General features: G+C 39.2%; 1 protein-coding gene across 1 annotated transcript; it reads left to right on the top strand.

The window, feature by feature from the left end:
• The first annotated feature begins 24,179 nt into the window (after positions 1-24,179).
• LOC149408074 (uncharacterized) lies at positions 24,180-24,662 on the top strand. The gene has a single exon (XM_089623667.1). The coding sequence runs from the start codon at positions 24,180-24,182 to the stop codon at positions 24,660-24,662; it is 483 nt and encodes a 160-aa protein (XP_089479793.1).
• The last annotated feature ends 867 nt before the right edge of the window (positions 24,663-25,529 follow it).

Below are 25,529 nucleotides of genomic sequence, written 5' to 3'. Positions count from 1 at the left end.
TGCTTTATGAGTGGCGTGAAGTTCATCACTCGTCGTCGTGATAACCAACGAATCACCCAGAATAGCGGTGTTTGTGTGCCCGTGAACGACTTCAACCTTTACGGTCGAATGGAAGACATAATCGTTCTGAACTATACACATAACTATCGTGTCGTATTGTTCAAATGCATATGGTATGGTGACAAGTACAATGCAGGACATATAGTGCACGTTGATAAGACCACCGGAGCAACAAGTTTGTATACCGCCAAAGAGTGGTTTACGGAAGAGCTGTTTATACTCGCGACTCAAGCGAAGCAAGTGTTTTACATCCAAGATCTCGTTAAGGGTCGCAAATGGGAAATCTTCGGGAATGCAATCAACGAGGGATATGGGACATTCCTGAAGTTGATCCGACCACTTCAGCATCAATTCCATTGACAATAGAATTGTCCAATATCGACCGTCTTAATCATCGACACGAAACCGCTATGGCCGAGCTTGTTACTGCTGTTGAAGATGATGAAGAAGTGGATGAAGAAGATGAGGCGTAGGCCGTTTTTGAGGGAGACGATGTTGATGTCGATACTAACATTACATCGAGTGACAATGATGAATGACTAACACCATGTAATAACCATAGTCGTCGAATACTAATTAAATAGTAAAAATACTAACTACAATTCATTTTGCAGGATGTCTACTTCAGGTCAGGACTCATCAGGAGGAGAGCGTGACCCCCCGCAGATGTCGAGGAAGAAGCAGGGACCAACGACTGGCCTCGTTTCTGCGAGAGCTGGTGTTGGGACCCCTGGAGTGAACACAGTTCGCTACGATCAGACTACGTAGGCGTTCTACCAAGACGCCAGGGAGCAAAATCCGTTGATCGGGACGTTCCAAAACCGATTAGGAAACCTGATCAAGAGTACGATTCTAGTCGACCTCCCAGACTGGAATCATGTGTCTGCACAGAGTGTGGCGGCTCTTATGAACTCGATTCATAACGAGTATCGCTTCATTTTTGAACATCCCGACAGTGGCGAGCTTATGCTTGCAGATCCTATTCGCAACGAGACTGATATGGCTATCATTCGCGATGCGAAGAGGATGTCACGTGACCAGAAGTCGAGGTTGTCGCAGCTCTTCTTCAAGACATTTTGCGGGAGTAAGGATCTCGCTAAAAACGAAACTCCCAAAGGCTATAACCAGGAAGCCTTGTATAAAGCAATAGAGACGTTCGACTCGCGGAAGCATAAGGTATGAGTTGAACTTCCAATGGTTATTTGAATTTCTTAAAATTAAACTTAACGAATTTATGTCTCGCAGGCGAAGTCTGTCCGCAACCGGGAAAATTCAAAGATGAAGAAGACGAAGGCGAGACAAGGGTCGCTTAGTTTTTTTGGTCATCGCTCGAGGAACGTAAGTCGCTTAACATAAATATGCAATATATATGTGATTCATATTTTAATGTTGAAAAATTACAGCGAAGGGAAGATGGGAGCTTTAGCGATATGGTCAGAAAAATACCATGACGCTAAGGGATCGTGGACGACGGACTTCACGAAGTCGCAATTCGTAAGTTCTTTGTTTTATTTACTATATTTAATTATATAAATTATTCTCATCCAATAAGTTTTTGTTTTTTTTTTTGTGAAGGATCAAATCACCGCCCAGACGATAGATATTTTGCGGCAAGCGAAGGAGCGAAACAGCGTGATCTCTCAAGAAGATGCAGAGATGTATGCGATGCGTGATGTTTTGGGAGTACGCAGAGACTGGGAAGTCGGTTTAGGGCCTTCGATCCCAAGGTCATCGCTGGGTGTTGCCCAAACGCTAGATAGAGGCTCGTCAAGTTTGTCATCTCAGACCTATCCATTGGTTGCCAAGATACGAGCTCAGATGGCTGCCGAACAAGCCGAGCTGCAGGAGATGCGGCAACAGATCGCCTTCCTCAGCCAGATGCACAACCAGCTCCCACGACTCCCCAACCTCCACCTGCACCGCAACCAGGTGGGACTGATCAGTAGACGCGAGGTTCCATGTCGGGTTCTACGCCTGGTTCTATGGATTTCTTGCGAGACCGTCCTTACGGAAGCGGCGGAGCGAGCGGCAGCGCGTCAGGCAGCGGTGGACGAGGACGCGAAAGCGTTTCCAGAAGTTCTGGCATTTTATTCGGTAGAGGGAATTCTACTATCGATAAGCTTTATAGGAAAAAAATTAGGAATTCTTTTTTTCGCTTTTTTAGAATGAATTTGTATTTTTAATTAAGAATTCTATTTTCAGAATATTATTTCTAATTAATATTGAATTTTGTTGATTAATTTTTATTTAATTCTAAATTAATTTTGATTTAATTTTCTAACTGTGTAATTTTTTTTAATTAAAAAAACATATTCGGTGCGACATTGTCGCACCGAATATAATGGCGGGAATAATATTAGGTGCGACAAAGTCGCACCCAATATGAATAACCCGCCAATTTATAAAAATTTGGCAGGAAAATAGGTTGAGCAGTAGGTGCAACAATGACGCACCTGAAAGTGTCGCACCTAAAGATATGATTATTAGGTGCGACATTTGGCACCTACTGCCTTTAGCGAAGGGCTTTTAGGTGCGACTTTGTCGCACCTAATGTAGCACCTAATAAACTTTTAGGTGCGACATATGACGTATTTGGTGCGACAATCGTCGCACCAGATGACGTTTTTTGTCCTAGTGATGCACTTCTAGAGGCATTGTAATAACAAACCATTTGACCTCTTTTGTCTCAGAGTCACTATGTATGAGTTGCATCATGATTACCCCAATTTTGAAATGAGAGATGTCATTTCATAGCTAACGTATTCTTATTTGAGAAAGTCAGAGTTCTAGATTAACAGTGTGATATAGGCAAGACCTATTGGTCAAGTACTAAGTTATGAAGATGTTGTTGTCAATGGTGCCCACAAGAAGATTTGTAATCTTTATATTGTACATTTGATGTAATAAAGTCTCATGAAGACTCTTGCTTGTAATTGCTTATTCATTAATAAAAAGTTGAAACGTTCATTCATTCTTCCTTGTCTGTTTGAAGCTTTATGATAAAACTTTAGTCTTTAGTCCATAAACAAACTAAACAACTTACGAAGAGACAAATGTAAATTTGCATGAACAAACTCTTCGTAGTTTGCTTAAAACGATATATTCGCAATCTAAGGGTCAAAGGACTATTGACCTCAGTATGATTGTTAGAAGAATCTATGATGTCTGGTAATGAGGCATTGAGAGTTAGAGACTCTATAGTTCTTCTAGGTATCTTCCGAAGGTACTGAATTGACCAGTGCACTTGTAGAGACAAGATAAGAACAAACCATTTAACCTCTTATGTCTCGAGGTCACTACGTATGAATTGCATCATGCTTACCTCAATCCTGAAATGAGACATGCCATTTCACAGCTTACGTATTCTCATTTGAGAAAGTCAGAGTTCGGATTCACTATATGATTCTTAACAAGACCTACTGGTGAAGTACTAAGTTATGAAGATGTCATGAGTAACTTTGTTAAGTTCTCATACATATGGAATTCATGTACATGCTGAAATGCAATGTATATCACATCATGCTTTGTTCCTTGGAATGTGAATAAATGAACTGGCAAGTGTCCGAATTGAGTCATGACTCTTTTGGATGAATCAATGTCACTTGTTAGCTCCTCGTCAATACATTGTTTCTAACTTATTCACAAGCGACAAAGGAGTTGAGGAAATAACAGCTAGAAGGGTAAAATGGTAATTTTGTAAATCACGACTAGCTGATGATATTCATGAAGGGTAAACATAGATAATATTCAGTGGATCCACTCATCGCAATTTAGTTGAATTCTTGAGTAGAAAATAAATTCATTTCAACCGAGAGATTCTCAGTGTCAACTCTATAGTTGAGTCAGTTGACATTAAGCTAAACTTGGAAAAGGTTTGTGAACTTTTGAGTCCAAGTTTTTAGCTCAAGCTTTGTTCATTTGGGTCCATGAGGTCAGTGTCACGAATCACATCGATAGGAATAGTTAAACTGGAAGCTAAGTCAAAACAAGAACGAAAATAGTCAAAAGGGTATTTTTGTCTTTTGAGACATATGATGAAATGAATGTCAATAAATTTTTTTGACAAGTTCATTTGATGACTTAATGTCACTCGGCCATAACTTGATTATTGGGCCTCGTGAATTAATTTCATTTCATAAGAATATTATTGAAAATTCTTAATGGGCTTTTCTCATGTTGTCATGAACAAATGAAGAAGCTTCTAGAAGCTCCTTCTAGATGAGAATAGGCGCCCATAATACCCAAGGAAAGAGAGTTTATATTGTGCATAAATGTATTTAGATACTTGCCAAAAGAAAAAGAGGAAACAAATTTGCATGTAGATGCACAAGGAATTTCGGCCAAGAGAGTAATGGGCAAGCCAAGGAACAAAAAAGGAAACAAATCCAAGCCTCTAGGAGGCAGCCTTGGGCGCCCAACATGGAATGGGAAATAAGGGATTTTTGCTCATGAATATGTGATATTCTATAGAAGAGGAAAGTACCTTATTGAAGGTAAAACCTCTCCTATAAATAGGAGCCCCATTCCTCACATTTCATTCATCCTAAGTTTAAGAGATTGAGAGACTCTCTCTCTAGAACTTGGCCGAAAATCCTCTCTCTCTCTCTCTAGTTTATTTTCGATTTTTTCTTGTCTTGGCACCTAGGTCCTCACTCGACCTAGTGTTTAGCTCTGCGACTTCAAGACTTGTTCTTAAGTCGTAGTGTTTAAAAGTGCCCACTCACTGATTCCTTCCTTTCGAGTGATTTAGTGATAGAAACTTTCGTGGTTGCTCGAGGTGCCGAGGAAAGAAAGAGAGACGTGCTGCGAGGGGAGACGAGCGTTGCAAACTTTCCAAAAGCTTCTTCAAAGTTCAAGCTTCAAGAAAGGTTAGTAAACTCTTAGCTCATATTGATTTTTAATTACATGTACTTGCTTCTTTGTCTAGGTTAGTAAAAACTGTTTTCACTTGAAAAGAAATTTTTTAAAATTCCGCCGCTTCCCGAAGCGTTTAATCTTTTTCTTAAACCCTAGATCAATTCCAACAAGGTTGTTTAGTCATTTTTCCTTCTATGCAAGATTCACAAGTAGGTAGTGAACCTATTGCAGAGGCTTGTAGTTGACCATCCCTCATAAGTCTCTTAATCATGTCTAGACTGATATGACCTACTCGCCTTCGCAGACACCAGGCTCCCGTCATCCCATTTGAAACAGAACTCGCCTTCCTCTAAGCTTTTGGTTTTCTTGAAACCATTCAAGGAACAACAAATATGGTTAGTAGCAGCGGAGTCAAGAATCGACGTTGATACATTATCAGCTACTAAGCATGCTTCGATACTTAGTACAATACTATGTTCCTTTGCTTTGAGATAGGCAGGACAGTTCTTCTTCTTGGCCTTGTGAGGTCTCTTCTTAGATCCAGAGGCGGAGGTTTTCTGCTTAGTGAGACCCTCAGCAATGTGAAGCTCCTTCATTAGCTTGGTAACAGTGTACTCTAGCTTATTCATGGAGTAGTTCAGCTTGAACGTATCGAAAGATTCGGGGAGAGTTTCCAAGATCATATCTATTTTGGTCTCCTCGTCAATCTTAGATCCTAGGATTTCCATCTCATTCAGGTAACTAATAATCAGCATCATATGGTCTCTGACAGGAGTCTCAGCCTTCATGCGATAGTTCATAAACTGTCTGACTGCTTATCGTCTGGCCTGGCGCCCTTGCCCTCCAAACATCTCATGGAGATTGTAGAGCATATCAGTGGTAGTCTCAATGTCACGATGTTGTTGTTGCAATACATTGTTCATAGATGCCAAAATATAGCACCTCGCAATCTCATCGGATCGAAGCCAGGCCACCAAGGCGTCTTTGTCCTCTTGAATCGAATCATTATTTATTTGAGGAGGACACGGAGTGGTGAGTACCCATTTGTGCTTGTTCATGGTAATTATTATGTCGAGGTTACGTTTCCAATCTACGTAGTTCTTGCTTTCGAGTTTATTTGAGGAAAGGATAATTGAGAGAGGGTCGAGAGACATTTTGCCTATGACAGTTGAAACAAGTTTGTGATTAGTCTTTTGGTTTAGGATTTAAGTTTTTAACATTTGATAATATCCAAAGGTGTTATAAAAAAATGATAATCTACTCCCTCAAGAGAAGGCCGCAAAAAATCTCCATTTATAAGTAAATGACACATCATTAATGCTTAGCCAAGATGTCAATACATCAATTTTCACTAGCCACCTTTTAATTTGTTTTGATCACTCACATCCTTTCGCAGAGCCTCAAGGGTGGATTACTAGGGATTGAGCCTAAGTGTGCAACCAACCATTTAGTCCAAAAGGTCAACTTTGGAAAAAACAATCCCCCAAGAGGAGGTATTGTCTTCATCGTCTCACTCTCAAACGTAGCTCATTAAGAAATGATCGAAGCAAAAACGCCATAGAGTACTCCCATTGAAGAGAGGGCCACAAGAGTGACTCTTAGTCTCACGTTAATTGCTTCTTTCATTAGTGTTGGGGATCGTGGGTTACAAACAACAAGTATAACTCTCCCACTTAGTTTTTGGAGTTGGCACATCGTCTTTATAAGTTTGGAAACAAATTTCCTAGATATAGAGCCATAGAGTGGATTACTAGAAAGGAATCTTAGATCTTCATGTTCAAGGAAGAGCAGTGTTAGTGCATAAAGGCACAAGGTATATACTCTGACATTTTCCTTTTTTTCTATTCGGGAAAGTGCATGAGGGAAGTGTGAACTTCAACTCACTCGAACACTTGAAAGTTTGAGATTACACATCTTTTTATTTTTCGGCTCGTCTACGAGGAGACCTCCCACTCATATTTTCAAGAGCATATAGATTTTGAACATTTTAAAATCTTATTTGATTTGGATGACAAAATATTTTCAAGTTTGAAAATGAAAACGGTTTTTCAAAATTAAAACTAGTTTTATAAAAATTCGTTTCAATTAAACTTTCAAAAATCAAAACATTTTAATCTTTCACATTATGTCTATTATCTTATAAAAAATAATTTTTCTCAAGGAAATTTTCTCATTAGAGTTCTATAACTCATGGAGTGGGGTCCTAAATTCGGAATTCATTAATTCTAAAAAACTGGACATTTGGAACAGCCGCGCACCTCGGAGTAAAATCACCATAACTGGCGGCTCCGATGTCCTTTCAACCTAAAACCAATTTCATTGGAAAGACGACAAACAGACCTTGAATTTGATTCATGAATCATTAAATTTATAATTTTTATCTGAGAGTTATGCCACTTTTACTGCAGGTTTTCTCGAGCTCGAAGAAAACTGGAAATAATTAAAGTTCGGACTTTGAGTGCGAAAAAAGAATTGAGTGTAACGGAACGTTTTAGGAAGTTGTTAAAGCCTTTATATGTATTTTATTAACATGGTAATAATATGGTATAAAAGAAAATAATAGCAAACATAAACCGAAACGAGTAAATAAACGAAACTAGAAAGACAATATAACTAGTCAGAAAATTACTCGAAATTTTCTGAAACTTAAAAACACGTTTTTCATTATAAAAAATTAAAAACTTTTAGAACTGATTCTCATGTGTTTTAATATCATCCCAAACTCATAAAAAATCAACACGATTTTCAAGTTTATAATTTTAATTACATGTACATGCATATTTTAATTTTAATTACATGATACCATTTGTTGGAATTGATCTAGCGTTAAGAAAAGACTTAACGCTTCGAGCAAGTGGCGGAATTTAAAAATTTTCTTTAAAACAAGTAAAACAATTTTACTAACCTAGACAAAGAGCAGGTACATATAAATTAAAACTATTAATGAGCATTATTTGTTTACTAACCTTTGAGAAGCTTGAACGTAGAGAAGCCTTAGGAAGGTTGAAACGTTCATCTCCCCTCGCAGCACGTCTCTCTTCTTTCCTCGGGAACTCGAGCAACCACGAAAGTTTCTATCACAATAATCACTCGAGAAAGAAAGGAATTATTGTGTGGGCACTTTTAAACACGACGACTCAAGAACAAGTATCAAAGTCGAAGAGCAAAAACACTAGGTCTAATGTGGACCTAGGTGCCAAAACAAAAACGAAAGAAAACTCTAGAGAGAGAGAGGGAGAGGGGCGGCCACCACAAGGTCTAGAGAGAGAAGCTCTCAATCTCTAACTTATGTGGAATGAATAAAATGAGAGGAATGAGGGCTCTATTTATAGGAAAGGGTCTACCTTCAATAAGGTAGTTTCCTCTTCTATAGAATATCACATATTCATCAGCAAATATTGCCATTATTCCCTTAGAGTCACATGGCCAAGACTTGCCAAGCAAGTCCTTGGATTTGTTTCCTCTTTTATTTTGCCTATCTCTTGCTTGTTTGGCCGAATTCCCTACCTTCCTCATAGAGGAAATTTGTTTCCTCTTTTTCTTTTGGCAAGTATCTTGATACATCAATGCACAAAATAATCTCTCTTTTTTCTTTGGGTTGGGCGGCCAAGAAGGTCTTCTAGAAGGTGTTTCTAGATTTTTCTTCACTTGTTCACGACAACATAAGAAAAGCCCACTAAGAATTTTCAAGTAAAATCTATGAAATGAAATAAATCCACAAGGCCCAATGAACTTGTTATGGCCGAGAGATAATATTTCATCATATGACAATGTCAAAAAATTTATTGACATTCATTTCATCCTATGTCCAAAAAGACAAAAATACTGTTTTGACAATTTTCGTAAAACTTGTCTCGTTCTTGTTTTGATTTAGCTTCTAGTTTAACTATTCCTACTCGATATGATTTGTGACAGTGACCTCATGGATCCAAATGAACAAAGCTTGAGCTAAAATACTTGGACTCAAAAGTTCACAAACCTTTTCCAAGTTTAGCTTAATGTCAACTGACTCAACTATAGAGTTGACACTGAGAATCTCTCGGTTGAAATGAATTTATTTTCTACTCAAGAATTCAACTAAATTGCGATGAGTGGATCCACTGAATATTATCTATGTTTACCCTTCATGAATATCATCAGCTAGTCGTGATTTACAAAATTACCATTTTACCCTTCTAGCTGTTATTTCCTCAACTCCTTTGTCGCTTGTGAATAAGTTAGAAACAATGTATTGACGAGGAGCTAACAAGTGACATTGATTCATCCAAAAGAGTCATGACTCAATTCGGACACTTGCCAGTTCATTTATTCACATTCCAAGGAACAAAGCATGATGTGATATACATTGCATTTCAGCAATCTTGTACATGAATTCCATATGTATGAGAACTTAACAAAGTTACTCATGACATCTTCATAACTTAGTACTTCACCAGTAGGTCTTGTTAAGAATCATATAGTGAATCCGAACTCTGACTTTCTCAAATGAGAATACGTAAGCTATGAAATGGCATGTCTCATTTCAGGATTGAGGTAAGCATGATGTAATTCATACGTAGTGACCTCGAGACATAAGAGGTTAAATGGTTTGCTCTTATCCTGTCTCTAGAAGTGCACTGGTCAAAATGTTAACGAAGTTTTTTGCATCACATTTGTGACGCACGCACCGTGCTGGAGTCCGAGTACGTACGCTGAGAAAATGGGCGGTTGTCTTCTTTTGGGCATGAAAGAAGATGTTGATATGGATTCGAGACCCAATAAACGTAAAAAAATCCAACGATTCCTCCGGAACATTCGACCATGGTGGTGGTGGAGTTCGAATCCTCGGTCGCAAGAAAATCACAACTATGGGGACAAGCTTAATAATGGGTTACTCTTGGACTTCTTTGGTCATGGATGTCTCCTTATTTCCAAATTCAAAGAGTTAGAGAAATGAATTATGTGATGTTCCTCTCAAGTAGGTAAAGACTAGCTCTTAGTCACCACGAGGGAAGATATAATAGGACATTGAGCTTATGTATACACAGAAATGTGTGGAGGAAATGGGTTTGAGAATGAATCTCCTCCAACTCTAGAGAGAAAGGAAGGAGGATGCTTCTCATTTTGTGGTTTTGGATGAAGAGAGACGCGTAAGGAGATGTGTAGTAAAAATGGTAAATAATAGAGGTAGAGAAATATACAATAAAAAAATAATAGGTAGATACATATAAAGATAAATGTAGTAAGAATGTAGATTAGAGGTGTTAGTGATGTGGTGGAGCGTGTAGATGATGTAGGTGATGGAAAATATGGGGTGATGGATGAGAGAGATGAGAGATAGAAGAGGAAAGATTTTTAGAATGTCCTTGATAGGATCTTTCTCTGTAATTGTGTATGGGTTTGAGAGTAAATGGACGAGGAGTGATTTGTGTAGACTTTTGCTATAGAGATTAGGTGCCCCTTTTATAGAGTTTGAAGGTGTTGGGATGCCCTAGATGGGTAAGGAAAGTTCTAGGAAGGTTCCTTTGGGTGAGAAAATAACTTTGAAGGTCCCTTGATTCATTTGGATAAGTTTGGAGTTTACTTGATGATTGGAGGAGTTTGGCCATGCTCCAAGATGACCGTACGGCAAGGTCAAAACACCAAGGTGTCCGTACAGCAAAGGCAGAGCCCTATAACAGCTGTAAGACAAGGGCATAACCCCCAGATGGCCATACAACAAAGGTAGATGCAAGGGCTTGTCATGGAGAGGTGCGGCACTTGACAATATGTGGCGTACAGCCAGGCGAGTCATAGTGCACGGCAAAGTATATCAAGGCTTGTCGATGAGATGTGTCAGGTTTGGCGAGACACGAAGAGGTGAGAAGTTTCAAGACTTGAGTCGAACCGTGGCACACGGCGGAGCATGGAAAAGCTCACGACGAGGCATGGCACACGACGAAGCATGACAAAGCTCACTATGAGGCAGGCACAACGCGAAACATGACAAGGTTCATGGCAAAGCGAGTCAAGGTTCTCGATAATGATGTTGCGACCCTTTTTCGGAGCTTACGTCACGTGTCCATTTTTTTTAAGGGGGTCATTTTTTAGTATAGGAAAATGACGCATTAACATCTAATACTTCCTTTGTATGACGTTACTCTATGCTAAGTAATTATATCTATATAAAAAAATAAACTCGCAATCACCAAGTTCTTAAATAAATACCTATAGATAAGTTTATTTGTATATTTCTTGTGGGAAGGAATTTGATATTAAAGCTATATAACATGTGACGACTTTTGAATGAAGGTGGTAATATCAATATATTTTTTAGGTAATGTCAAATTTTTCATTTACTGAATAAATGTCTATCTAAAAGAATTCATAACTCATAGAATTCATATCATCATTTTCAGGAATATATATATATATATATATATATATATATATATTGTTACGGGATAATTTAGTCAAGCGCCGAGTAGACTAGTCGGACTACCGAGCAGTAAGAAAAATCCAGCACCGAGCTCAGGTAAAATAGACCCTAGGGCTGCCCATTGAAAAGGAACGAACCGTTCATAAGATAAGAACGAAACCTACCGATCAGAACTTCGGAGAGTAGAGAAGACTGTAGGTCAAAGACTAGTCAAATCAAAAGAAAACATGTTTCAAAATTCCTAAAACGTATACTTCAACGATTTCAAACCATACAGAGAGATTGGTAACCGTCCACCCCCGCAATAGGAAAGCGGCAGTTACCAAGAAAAAGAAATCCACCAAGAACGTGGGATTGATCACCCCACGTTCACTAGAATAACCGTCAGAACCCACGACTACATGATGAAAGGAGCAACTCCAGACGGGTATAGATAGGAAGCTACGAGGATTCTCAGGGACGGACTTTTTTTCATTTTCGCCTTTCTTCTTTCTCTATCACAGACTCATTTCAACACCGCTCTCTTGTATTAGATTCGTCAATATAAAGAGAAAGTCTCGCCTAAATCATATTAGTACTCGGAGCCTGTGTACTCGGAATCTGTATATTTTTCGTGAGATATTGTTGTACTAAATTTACAGGTTAACAGTTGGCGCTAGAAGGAGGGGGCTAGAAGCTGAAGAAAATGGCTAGTTCATCCACACCCATGAGCCCTATCCCCAACCAGGAGACGGAGATAGATCACCACAATCGCACCTTGCCTCTCACCTTGGAAGAAATAGTTGAACTTCTCCCGGAACCTAGTCTCGAAGAACAATTCAGGCAGATGCAAGAGCGTCTTTTAGTCTTGGAGGCGAGTAACAAAGAGCTGAAGAGAAGGTTGCAAGCGAGGATCCCATATGAGGAACCCTCACATCGATCAGGGAAAGAACCCGTTCGGCAGGATCCGCAGGTTAAGAAACCCCGGAAACACGCTAAGGATCGGTATGAGAGGATAGAAGACGACTTTGATTCCGAAAAGGAGCAGTTCAGCCAGGAAAAGATTCCTGATCGGTACCAGCCCTCGATGGATAAAAGTTGTTCAAATACTATCAAAAATGACATCAGAGGCTCGGAAACAGAAGACAGTGTGAGCACCAACGAAAAAAATTTCAAAAGGTTGGAGCGTCGAATTGAAGAGGTAGCTCTTGGCCAGAAGGAGTCTATCCCAAAGATCAGAGAGGCAATCTCCCCATTCATAGCGCGGGTGTTAGAACATCCGTTACCTGATCGCTTCAGGATGCCAAGCATTCATGTTTACGATGGGAAGACTGACCCAGGGGACCATCTAGACACGTTCTCGTCTTGGATGCTGTTGCAAGGAGCAGGACCAGAAGTTATGTGCAGGGCATTCTCTGTCACCTTAACAGGCTCAGCCAAAAGGTGGTACAGGAAGCTTAAGCCAAACTCTATAGGATCCTGGAAGCAGTTATCCAGGAAGTTCATGGAACAGTTTGTCGGCTCCAGCTCAGGAAAAACTCCCAATGAAAGGCTGTTAGCGGTAAGACAGGCCCATGATGAATCGTTAAAAGATTTTATTAATTGCTACTCGGAACAAGCTCTGCAGGTCGATGATCTGAATGAAGACTTTAAGCTCTTCGGAATCTCTTCCGGCGTCCGAATTGAGTCAGAGTTTTGATGGTCACTTCAGAAGACTAGTCCAAAAGACTACAACTATTTCTTGAAGAGTGCTCGGAAATATATCAACGCGGACGAGGCAAGATTGGCAGCAAGGAAAGTGAAGCCGCCAAAGAGCTACCGAGAAGAGCACAGGGAGCGGCCGTCTGAGGTTAACCGCCTACCCAAGAAAAGCCGGTCCGGGGCAGGACCTTTGAAACCCTTTTCCAGTAAGTTTTGCAAGTATCATAAACTCAATACCCCAATAGAGGAGATATTTAGTCTTACCCAAGATAAAGAAGATTTCCCTAAACCAAGGCCGACCAACAAAGATATCTCAAAAAGAGATAAAACAAAATACTGCGCCTTCCATGCGGATATTGGTCACCGCACTGCTGACTGTTTCAACCTCAAAGAAGCTATAGAAGCTTTGATCCGAAGAGGAGCGTTGAAAAATTTCAAGGCCGAGCAAGGAGATCAGGAGGATAAAAAAGGTGAGGCATATGCAGAAATCTCACTCATAGTCGGAGGACCTCATGTGGGGGGAAATTCAAGAAGTGCTCAAAAGAGCTATGTAAGAGAGGCCTACGCGGGACCCTGACAAATCTTGTTTACAGCCGAACAAAGGCTGAACAAGATAGCCAAACCTAACACAGAACCAATCACCTTCACAGCAGAAGATGCTTGGTGGGTAATGTTCCCTCACAACGATCCGCTAGTCATATCAGCTCTTATTGGAAACAGAAATGTACACCGAATACTGGCAGATACCGGAAGTGCTGTTGATGTGCTCTACGAAGACATATTCAATAAAATGGGTCTTAAGCAGGACTCATTAGCTCCTTTCCCTGAAAATCTCTATGGTTTCATAGGGGATTCAATCCAGCCCAAGGGGATAATCTCAATCCCAATAACTGTGGGAGAGAACCCGAGAAGTAAAACCACAAACCCCCCATGGGTAGTGGTTCCAGGAAAATCCTCGTTCAACGCGATCATTGGCATGCCAACTTTGCAGTCCCTCGGAGCCATCACTTCAGTGGAATATTTGAAGATGAAGTTCCCTACCGAGCATGGAGTAGGTGAAGCGGTGGGAACTCAGGCTCTCGCAAGAAGCTGTTATGCAAATTATCTCAAAGAAAGTCAGGACAAAGACGTTCGCAAAATCATGATGATCGACTCGAACTTCGACCCACGTCTTCCGAGCCGAGAAGAAATTGGCCCAGGAGATGAAATTGAAGAGGTCATCCCGGATCCGAGGCTGTTAGGAATTCTTGCCCACAAGAAGATACTTATGTAAATTCTCGTTGAAATTATTAATAAAATAAAGTTTGAAATTTATTATCTATTTGAATTAAAAGCGTTATTTCTTATTTAATGAGATTTATTAAACATTCATTATTCCATAGCCTCTGTATCTAACTGAGTCACGTGCTGGGCACCTGAGTTCGGGCGGTGTGCTAAAACATGGTGGATGACTGATATACGCCTGGAAAACTATATCTAAAGTCATATATGTGGAACACATGGCTGAAGGCTGATCACTATGTGGGAGCATTCTACACTTGCGGTAAGTGTACGACCTGGATAGGTCTTGGTGTAGATGTGTCGTTTAAGGACCGTTATGAAACACTAACCGAGGCCACTATGATGGTCACAGTGAGACTTGATCTAAATCTTGAAGTGATCATGGACACTGGGTTATGTTTCTGAGCTCTTTGACTCATTCGCTAAAAGGCTATTCATGCTAATCACAGCTTATGTCTTGGGAGTTTTCTCAGAGCATAATTCGAGTGGGAAATGATTTACAGATACGGAATCCAGCCTTCCTGAAAGAAGGTTAATGTTCTCTCACCTAAGGGTTGATTCCATAACCGATAGATTGCGCGCACTTTCGAAGTAAGTAATGTTCGAAAGAATCTTTCGCTGGGGAAGCAACAATGCTTAGGGCTGATATGTATCAAGAGAAGTATAACGAAAAAATTGACTTCTCTTGACACGGGTTGAACCTGGAGGATCTTGATCACGAACTGACTATATCAGTGGACACTCATCACGATGAGTAAATATAATTCTAGTATAACGGAGAGTTCAGTCTTGGCTTACAAGGTGGAGTATTTGACCAAGATTAGACAAATCGATGGACAAAAGAGAAATGACTATTTCGTCTTTTTCATCGGATTTGTTAAGCTCCTATTACTAGGTCCATAGTCCCCGATTCGGCTCTGATAAAGGCAGATAAGAACTTTCGTATAATAATGTTTATCATTATTAATCTCACTTGCTGTAATTGTGATTGACAGCATTAATTCTGGAAAACGGGTATTCGCAGAATTAAATAAATATTTATGGTAGAATTGTTTATTTATTGTTTGATCAAGTAAATAAACAATTATTAATTATTTGTTTATTGTTGGACCAAGTAAATAAATAATTAATTGGGTTTTAAGCAATTGGGCCTTGCACAAAATATGAAAATCGGATTTGGGAATTTTTGGCACTAGGGTTTGCGCAAATCCCCCCTTGGCCGTGTGCCTAAAATTCGAAATTTATAATATTGGTATTTACCAATATTTTCTCTTTAGTTGTTTAAATAAAGGAGAGAGAAAAATATAAGATATTGTCATATATTTTCTCCTTATTTAAAGGAAAGTATTTATGAGAATATTTAGGAGAATAATATATTCTCCTTTATTATCTCACTAAATAAATTATTCTCTATTTAAATAAAAGAATAATATCCCATAGATATTGATCTGATGGATGAGAGAAAAAGTAGGATTCACTAGATGAGATCCAATGGCCTAGATTTAATCCACTAGTGTGAACACAATAAATAGAAATAAAATATTCTGGAAGATTCCATGAATATCTCCTTTTTACTACTATAAATAGGGGTTCATGAGAAGGCAAAAATAAGAAATTATTTTAAGCAATTTTTGAGAGAAATTTCGTACAACCTAGCCCTCCCTTGGCCGTGCACTTCTGCTTCTCTTCCCCTCGGAAATTCGTTTCCATTCTTAGTAAAATAAGAGAGATTTCGAAACACCTAGTTTCGTGATCTAGTGAGATAAAGACTGTGCCCACTCATCTTTCTTATTCGTCTCGGAGATTACGTTTCGGAAGACTAAGGTGTCATCACATCGAGTCCTTGAAGTAGAGTCCCTTATTTGATCGTGTGGAGGCTTGTACGTTCAAGACGAAGACGGATTGTGAAAGCTTTCAATTCGTGAACCGAAAATCAATGTAAGTGCTTGTTTACTCTTGTTTCGATTGCTTGACTTATATGCTCTCTTATAATTTTTAATTAACGTAAATCTAGATCTTGTCATATAATCATTGAATTAATTATCTCATGATTAGCGTAATTAATTACTTTTCCGCATTTATATGGTTATATGGGGGAATCATCCTCGACAAGTGGTATCAGAGCTAGTCGATTTACTTAATTAATTTATTCGTTTATGTGATTAAATTTAACATGGTTTGAATGAATTTATATTTTGATATGAAGTTCATGCAATTCAATATATGATTATGTGAATTGTGATTTGTGGTTGATCGTAGAATTTTTGATTCTCGCTTTTCTAGATTTTTTGTACACCCGAAACTCAAAGGGTATAGGATTTTTTGTAAATCTATTATTATTATTATTATTATTAGGATACGATCAACACAAATCAAACCATGCTTGATATGCTTGTTTATTTAATTGCTTTGCCATGCTTGTATGCTATAACTTAGATCGTGTATCGTATGTTTATGGTTGTCATGGGCTTTCATTCATTAAAATTTTCTAATTGGATTAGGATAGTTAATTAATGAATGAGTTTAACGGATCGGAGAGCTTTGTCACCAAGCTGATAAGAGGCTAAGCTGAGAGGTACTTAAGAAGACCTAGTGTCTCACCTTCTCTACTAGGAGCTTTTCCATGAAGGAATACTATTAGGATAATCAAGACTAGAATGTCACAATTTCCTAATGACTAAGCTATATCGAAACTTATTGTTTTTAAGGGTAGCTTAGAATCACTCGAGCTTTTAATATGATTTAGTAAACACGAGTGTATCACCTAGATTAAAGTTAATGCTAGGAAATTAAAATACTAAAAGTATATTGAGTCTTAGGCCTCCAACATTGACACAACACCGTGAGGATGAAAGATCCCCTCGTGACCGGCGGTTTTCTAAACATGGTGGTCAGTTCCATTCAGAAGGGCTTTTCTGATTCCAATACCAAGGTTGTGTCTCTGACGATAGGTGGGAGGGTTGATCCCTGCGTGTACTAGTTACGCTAGTGCGTATGGGCTAGATTTCTTTCACTGAAATGTTGGGTCGACTCATGCATGAACCAACCGGTGGTTGCTCATGTGGCCAACGATTCCTATTAAAATGGTAGTTAGTGAGCATAGTTATGAAGGTACATGTACTGTGATTGTTCACTAATCTGAGATGGTTCTCATTTTCACTAGGTGGACTCCGTTACGTCACTAGAGTGAAACGGACTGTGACTATTAGTCGAATTACCTTGGAATATAAAAATTTGGTCTTTTAATATCTTTAGTATTTTTCCCCGTGCTTATGCATTATGTTTTTTATTTCCTAAATTTATATGATGAATGTTTTTTTCTTTTCATTTGTAATTTATGTACTTGTATTTTATTAATTTCAGCATGACTTCGAATTATGATCTCTTGAAGTATATTATGGATAACAAAATGAAGTCTGGTGAATGCGCAGTTCTCTATATGAGAAACATGTCGGATTGGATGAATCTAGCTGCCTTTCGGGGCACAAAGATTGATGAGGCAACTCGGGTTGAAATCATTCTGAATTCACTCGCCGAGGAATAAGCCGATTTTGTCATTTACTTTCGTGGTTTTGGCCCAGATTATAAGATGACGAAGTTTCAAAGCGAACTTCTTTCTTGGCGTGATGCTATGGTAGAGTATGCTTACCATCAGGTGCAACCGAGTTTGGCACCACAGCCTTGTCCAACTTCACCAGAAGATTTTCCATTAGAGAATGTTCTCGTAATGGAAAGGCCATCACTTATAGTGATTCCTGATGATGATGACATCAGCCCTGAGTCGTGTGAAGGTAATGTACCGTTCACTCACTTACATGTATTAGAAGCATTATATGCTGGAGATTCTCTCTCGTCCTGGATAATTGATTCGGGGACAACTAATCATGTTTGTACAACCTTACAAGTGTTTGACTCGTGGGAGGAACTGAGGGGAGACGAACTACAACTTAGAGTGGGGAACGGAGAGTCCGTCACGGCTAAAGCTTTAGGAATAGTTCGACTCCGATTTGGAAATAAATATTTGATATTAGATTCAGTTTATTTTATTCATGGGTTCTGTAGAAACCTAATTTCAGTTTCTGAATTACTTAAACAAAAATTTTCTTTATCTGTGAATGAGAAAACTATGGGTGTTTCTTTAGATGGAAGATTAATATGCGATGCCTTATTATATAATGGTTTATATGTATTAACTCCTGAAAATAAATGTTCATTTAATGCTGAAATGTTTAAAGTAGTTAAACCCACATCTAATAAGAAAATTAAACTGTCTAGTGATGAACAAAACTATTTATGGCACTTAAGACTTGGTCATATAAATATAAAGAGGCTAGAGAGGCTTTCAAGGCTTGGGCCGTTGAAACACCTTCAAGTGGGAACTCTGCCTGTTCGTGAATCCTGTATTGAAGGAAAAATGACCAAGCGATCTTTTGCTGGAAAAGGATTAAGAGCCACCGAACCTCTGTAACTTGTTCACTCTGACGTCTGTGGACCAATGAGTGAAAAGCTGCGAGAGGCGGTTATGAATACTTCGTCACATTTACTGATGACTATTCTAGATATGGTTTCATTTACCTAATGCAACGAAAATCTGAAACTTTTAGTAAGTTCAAAGAATTTCGTGCTTGTGTTGAAAACCAATTGGGTAAGACTATTAAAACCTTTCGATCGGATCGGGGAGGCGATTACTTGCTTGAGCATGGGATTGAGTCGCAATTATTGGCTCCTGGTAACCCTCAACAAAATGAGGTTGCTGAAAGGAGAAATAGAACTTTATTAGACATGGTAAGATCCATGATTAGCTACTCTTCACTTTTAACATCTTTCTGGAGTTATGCATTAAAGACTGCCATGTATATCTTAAATCAAGTTCCTTCAAAATCTGTATCCGAAACACCCAAAGTACTATGGAATGGAGCACCTGAAGGTTTGCGTCACTTATGTATTTGGGGTTGTCCCGCTCATGTCTTGAAAAAGAAATCGAGAAGCCTCGAAGTACAATTATACTCGAGGAAACTGTTAGACCAACCCCGAAGACTAATGTCCAAGGGGATCCATCTCCACCTACAATTGTTGTGAGAGTGGGAGATGAAGAAGAAAACACAAACGTTGGTCCAAGTGCTACACTGCCTCGTTGTAGTGGGAGGGTCTCTAGAGAGCCCGACCGATATCTTGGTTTTGAAGCAAACGTCGTTGCCTTGGATGCGAACGACGACGACCCCGTGACGATATCCTCCTTATGTAGTTGTTTTCTTAATCCTTTATGTACTCGAAGAAAGTAGTTGTTTTCTTAATCCTTTATGTAGACGATATCCTCCTTATAGGAAGCGATATTAAAGTAATGTCTGACATAAAGGAGTGGCTGGCAAAGCAATTCCAAATGAAGGATTTGGGGAATGCTGCTTTTGTTCTAGGAATCCAAATCATTCGTGATAGGAAGAACAAACTACTAGCTCTGTCTCAAGGTACATATATAGATAAGGTACTTTCTCGCTTCTCGATGCAAAATGCCCATGGGGTATTATTGCCAATTCGTTCACGAAAGTTCCTGTCGAAAGAGCAGTGTCCTAAGACACCGCAAGAAGTGGAGGATATGAGTCTAGTTCCATTTGCCTCAGCAGTTGGGAGTCTGATGTATGCCATGTTGTGTACTAGACCCGACATATGCTATGCAGTGGGAGTTGTTAGTAGATACCAGTCAAACCCTGGTCAAGAACATTGGATAGCTGTTAAGCATATCCTAAAATATCTTAAGAGAACTAGAGACATGATGCTTGTATACACAAGTAATGACTTGGTGATACAATGATACACTGACTCTGATTTTCAGGCAGACCGTGACATGTTCAAGTCTACGTCTGGATCAGTGTTCACTCTCAATGGAGGAGCGATTGTCTGGAGATCATTAAGCAATCTAGTATCGCAGACTCTACTATGGAAGATGAATATATTGCAGCTTCCGAGGCAACCAAAGAGGCTGTTTGGCTTAAGAATTTCTTAGCCGAACTGGAGGTAGTTCCTAAAATGAACGAGCATGTGCAACTCCACTGTGATAACACTGGAGCCATCGCAAACTCAAAGGAACCTCGCAGCCATAAGAGAGGAAAGCATATAGAACAAAAATACCACCTTATAAGAGAAATAGTTCGAAGAGGAGACGTGGCAGTCATGAAGATCTCGATGTTGGACAACATTGCGGATCCAATGACAAAGGGACTATCTGAACATGTGTTCATGAAACATGTGGGAGCAATGGGCCTTAGATACATGCCATATCTTCTCAAGGTCAAAGTGGGAGATTGTTAGGAATTCTTGCCCACGAGAAGATACTTATGTAAATTCTCGTTGAAATTATTAATAAAATAAAGTTTGACATTTATTATCTATTTGAATTGAAAGCGTTATTTCTTATTTAATGAGATTTATTAAACATTCATTATTCCATAGCCTCCGTATCTAACTAAGTCACGTGTTGGGCACCAGAGTTCGGGCGGTGTGCTAAAACATGGTCAATGACTGATATACGCCTGGAAAACTATATCTAAAGTCATATATGTGGAACACATGGGTGAAGGATGATCACTATGTGGGAGCATTCTACACTTACGGTAAGTGTACGACCCGGACAGGTCTTGGTGTAGATGTGTCGTTTAAGGACCATTACGACACACTAACCAAGGCCACTATGATGGTCACAGTGAGACTTGATCTAAATCCTGAAGTGATCATGGACACTGGGTTATGTTACTGAGCTCTTTTACTCATTCGCTAAAAGGCTATTCATGATAATCACAGCTTATGTCTTGGGAGTTTTCTCAGAGCATAATTCGAGTGGGAAATGATTTACAGATACGGAATCCAGCCTTCCTGAAAGAAGGTTAATGTTCTCTCACCTAAGGGTTGATTCCAGAACCGATAGATTGCGCGCACTTTCGAAGTAAGTAATGTTCGGAAGAATCTTTCGCTGGGGAAGCAACAATGCTTAGGGCTGATATGTATCAAGAGAAGTATAACGAAAAAATTGACTTCTCTTGACACGGGTTGAACCTGGAGGATCTTGATCACGAACTGACTATATCAGTGGACACTCGTCACGATGAGTAAATATAATTCTAGTATAAAGGAGAGTTCAGTCTTGGCTTACAAGGTGGAGTATTTGACCAAGATTAAACGAATCGATGGACAAAAGAGAAATGACTATTTCGTCTTTTTCATCAGATTTGTTAAGCTCCTATTACTAGGTCCATAGTCCCCGATTCGGCTCTGATAAAGACGGATAAGAACTTTCGTATAATAATGTTTATCATTATTAATCTCACTTGCTGTAATTGTGATTGACAGCATTAATTCTGGAAAACGGGTATTCGCATAATTAAATAAATATTTATTGTAGAATTGTTTATTTATTGTTTGATCAAGTAAATAAACAATTATTAATTATTTGTTTATTGTTGGACCAAGTAAATAAATAATTAATTGGGTTTTAAGCAATTGGGCCTTGCACAAAATATGAAAATCGGATTTGGGAATTTTTGGCACTAGGGTTTGCGCAAATCCCCCCTTGGCCGTGTGCCTAAAATTCGAAATTTATAATATTGGTATTTACCAATATTTTCTCTTTAGTTGTTTAAATAAACGAGAGAGAAAAATATAAGATATTGTCCTATATTTTCTCCTTATTTAAAGGAAATTATTTAGGAGAATATTTAGGAGAATAATATATTCTCCTTTATTATCTGACTAAATAAATTATTCTCTATTTAAATAAAAGAATAATATCTCATAGATATTGATCTGATGGATGAGAGAAAAAGTAGGATTCACTAGATGAGATCCAATTGCCTAGATTTAATCCACTAGTGTGAACACAATAAAAGGAAATAAAATATTCTGGAAGATTTCATGAATATCTTCTTTTTAGTACTATAAATAGGGGTTCATGAGAAGAAAAAAATAAGAAATTATTTTAAGTAATTTTTGAGAGAAATTTCGTGCAACCTAGCCCTCCCTTGGCCGTGCACTTCTGCTTCTCTTCCTCTCGGAAATTCGTTTCCATTCTTAGTAAAATAAGAGAGATCTCAAAACACCTAGTTTCGTGATCTAGTGAGATAAAGACTGTGCCCACTCATCTTTCTTATTCGTCTCGGAGATTACGTTTCGGAAGACTAAGGTGTCATCACATCGAGTCCTTGAAGTAGAGTCCCTTATATGATCGTGTGGAGGCTTGTACGTTCAAGACGAAGACGGATTGTGAAAGCTTTCAGTTCGTGAACCGAAAATCAATGTAAGTGCTTGTTTACTCTTGTTTCGGTTGCTTGACTTATATGCTCTCTTATAATTTTTAATTAACGTAAATCTAGATCTTGTCATATAATCATTGAATTAATTAGCTCATGATTAGCGTAATTAATTACTTTTCCGCATTTATATGGTTATATGGGGGAATCATCCCCAACAGAGGCAACTAGAGAAGAAGCTCAAAATTGGAAAATATCTTGAATCGGGTACCAAAAATAATTTAATTACTCTTTTGTCTAATAGCTTAGACATATTTGCCTGGTCACAGTCCAACATGACAGGAATAGATTCTCAAATAGCATGTCATAGGTTGAATATAGACCCTAAGGAAAAACCTATTAGGCAAAAGTGAAGAGCTTTAACCTCCGAAAGGTATATAGCCCTAAAAGAAGAAGTAGACGAACTAATCTCTAACAGGTCGATCAAAGAAACTAAATATCCAAAATGGGTAGCAAATCCCGTCCTGGTCAAAAAACCTAACGGGAAATGGAGAACTTGTGTAGATTTTACTGATCTGAACAAGGCTTGCCCGAAAGATAGTTTCCCGATGCGGAGAATAGATCAATTAGTAGACGCCACGGCAGGTCACGAAATTTTAAGTTTCATGGATGCCTATTCTGGATATAATCAAATCCCCATGTACGGTCCCGACCAGGACCACACAACATTTATAACTGACCGAGGGCTATACTGCTACACAGTGATGCCTTTCAGATTAAAAAATGCGGGGGCAACATACCAGAGATTGGTAAATCGTATGTTCGCTGAATTACTCGGAGTCACGATGAAAGCATACATTGATGACTTATTAGTTAAAAGCCGAAAAATAAGTGAACATACAGATGATCTTAGAAGATCATTCGAAATTTTAAGACAATATCGCATGAAACTTAATCCTCTAAAATGTACTTTTGGCGTTTCTACAGGAAAATTCTTAGGTTTCATCGTTCATGAGCGAGGCATAGAGGTCAACCCAGAGAAGATCACCGCTTTATTGAATAAGACACCACCACGAAATATAAAAGAAATACAGAAGCTGACGGGGTGCATAGCTGCACTGAGTCGTTTTATTTCAAGATCTACCGATCGGAGCATTCACTTCTTTAATGCCCTCAGAGGCTCCAAAGAATTTGAGTGGACCGAAAAATGTAACGAGAGCTTCGAATCCCTGAAGGAGCTCCGACGTTTAGAAAAGTTCAAGAAGGAGAGCCTCTGGAAATTTACTTAGCAGTATCGGAGCATGCAATCAGCTCATCATTAATAAAAAAAATGAGGGAAAAAACCAAGTCCCGATTTATTATACTTCGCGGCGTCTCAACGAGGCGGAAGGAAGATACCCGGAACTAGAGAAGCTAGCCTTCGCCCTCATCACCGCGTCTCGGAAGCTGAAGCACTATTTCCTCGCACATCCGATCACAGTCCTAACCAATTTTCCACTCCGCCAAGTTCTGCAGAAGCCTGATGTATCCGGAAGATTAATGAAATGGTCAATTGAATTGACACAATATAATATACATTTCAGCCCCCGACCAGTAATTAAAGGACAAGCAGTAGCTGATTTCATCGTTTAATTCACGTACAGAGCGGTAGATTTCCAATTTGGGAAATGTACGTAGATGGAGCAGCAAACGAAAAAGGATCCGGAGTCGGAATCGCACTGACCAGTCCAGAAGGAGATAAGGTAAAATTTGCTTTGAAAGTCTATTTCAACGCATCAAATAACGAAGCCAAGTACGAAGCCATGATACATGGACTTCAAATAGCAAAAGATTTAGAAATCAAAAAACTTAAAGTATACTCGGATTCTCAGTTAATAGTTAATCAAATGAAAAACGAATTTCAGGCAAAGGGCGAAAAAATGTCGCTAGATGCCGAGAAGGCCAGAAGCCTGGCAAACAAATTCGAGCTATGTGAAATTACTCAAATCCATAGAGTTATGAATGAAGAGGCTGACGCTTTAGCAAAATTGGCCATCCAAGGATCCGACTCGGAGTCAATCCCAGTAATTAAAGTTGGGCAGTCAAGCATCGAACAGGCCTCTGTTGTGCTTCAAGTCAACCAGCGAGAGTCATGGCAAACTCCGATTTAGGAATACCTGAAGCATGGAACCTTGCCCAAAGATAAGAATGAAGCCTGAAATTTGAAGTTCAAAGCTGCTCGTTATTTATTAGAAGGTCAAAACCTCTACAAAAAAGGATTTTCCCAGGCCCTCCTCAAATGTCTGGATGAAGATGAAGCCGAGTACGCTCTCAGAGAAATCCACGAGGGAATATGCGGAAGCCACATCAGATGTGAAGCATTGGCACAAAAGATCATCCGGCAAGGGCTCTACTAGCCCACACTGAAAGCTGATGCTCGACGCATGACGCATGACGCAAAAATGCATCAAGTGCCAGAAATTCTCTAACATCTCAAGGCTCCCTCCTAATCCTCTCATCACCCTCTCATGCCCGAGTCCATTCGCAGAATGGGGAATAGATCTAATCGGAGCATTGCCAACCGGTCGGGGTGGATGCAGGTACGCAATAGTAGCTATCGACTATTTTTCAGAATGGGTTGAAGCTGAACCCTTGAACAAAATAACTGCTCATGCTATTGAAAAATTTGTATGGAAAAATATCATTACTCGATTTGGGATCCTAGTCAAAATTGTGTCCGACCACGGAACTCAATTTGACTGTGACTCTTTCAAAAAGTTTTGTGAAAAATATGGCATTAACAAAGTTTTTTCTACTCCAGTCCGACCACAATCCAACGGGTTGGTGGAAGCCGTCAACAAGACCATAAAACATGGTCTAAAAACAAAATTGGACGAGCAGAAATCAGAATGGGTAGATATGCTCCAGGAGGTTCTCTGGTCATACAAAAGCACCGAGCACTCTGCAACTGGCGAAACGCCTTTCTCTTTCGCATAGGGTTCCGACGCGGTGATTCCAACCGATATTATGATACCAAT

This window comes from Urtica dioica, chromosome 1 (genome assembly GCF_054948205.1).
Source record: "Urtica dioica subsp. dioica isolate 48M chromosome 1, U.dioica_male_clone48M_v1_H2, whole genome shotgun sequence".
NCBI classification, from domain to species: domain Eukaryota; kingdom Viridiplantae; phylum Streptophyta; class Magnoliopsida; order Rosales; family Urticaceae; genus Urtica; species Urtica dioica.
This window is presented reverse-complemented; position numbering and strand designations above follow the sequence as displayed.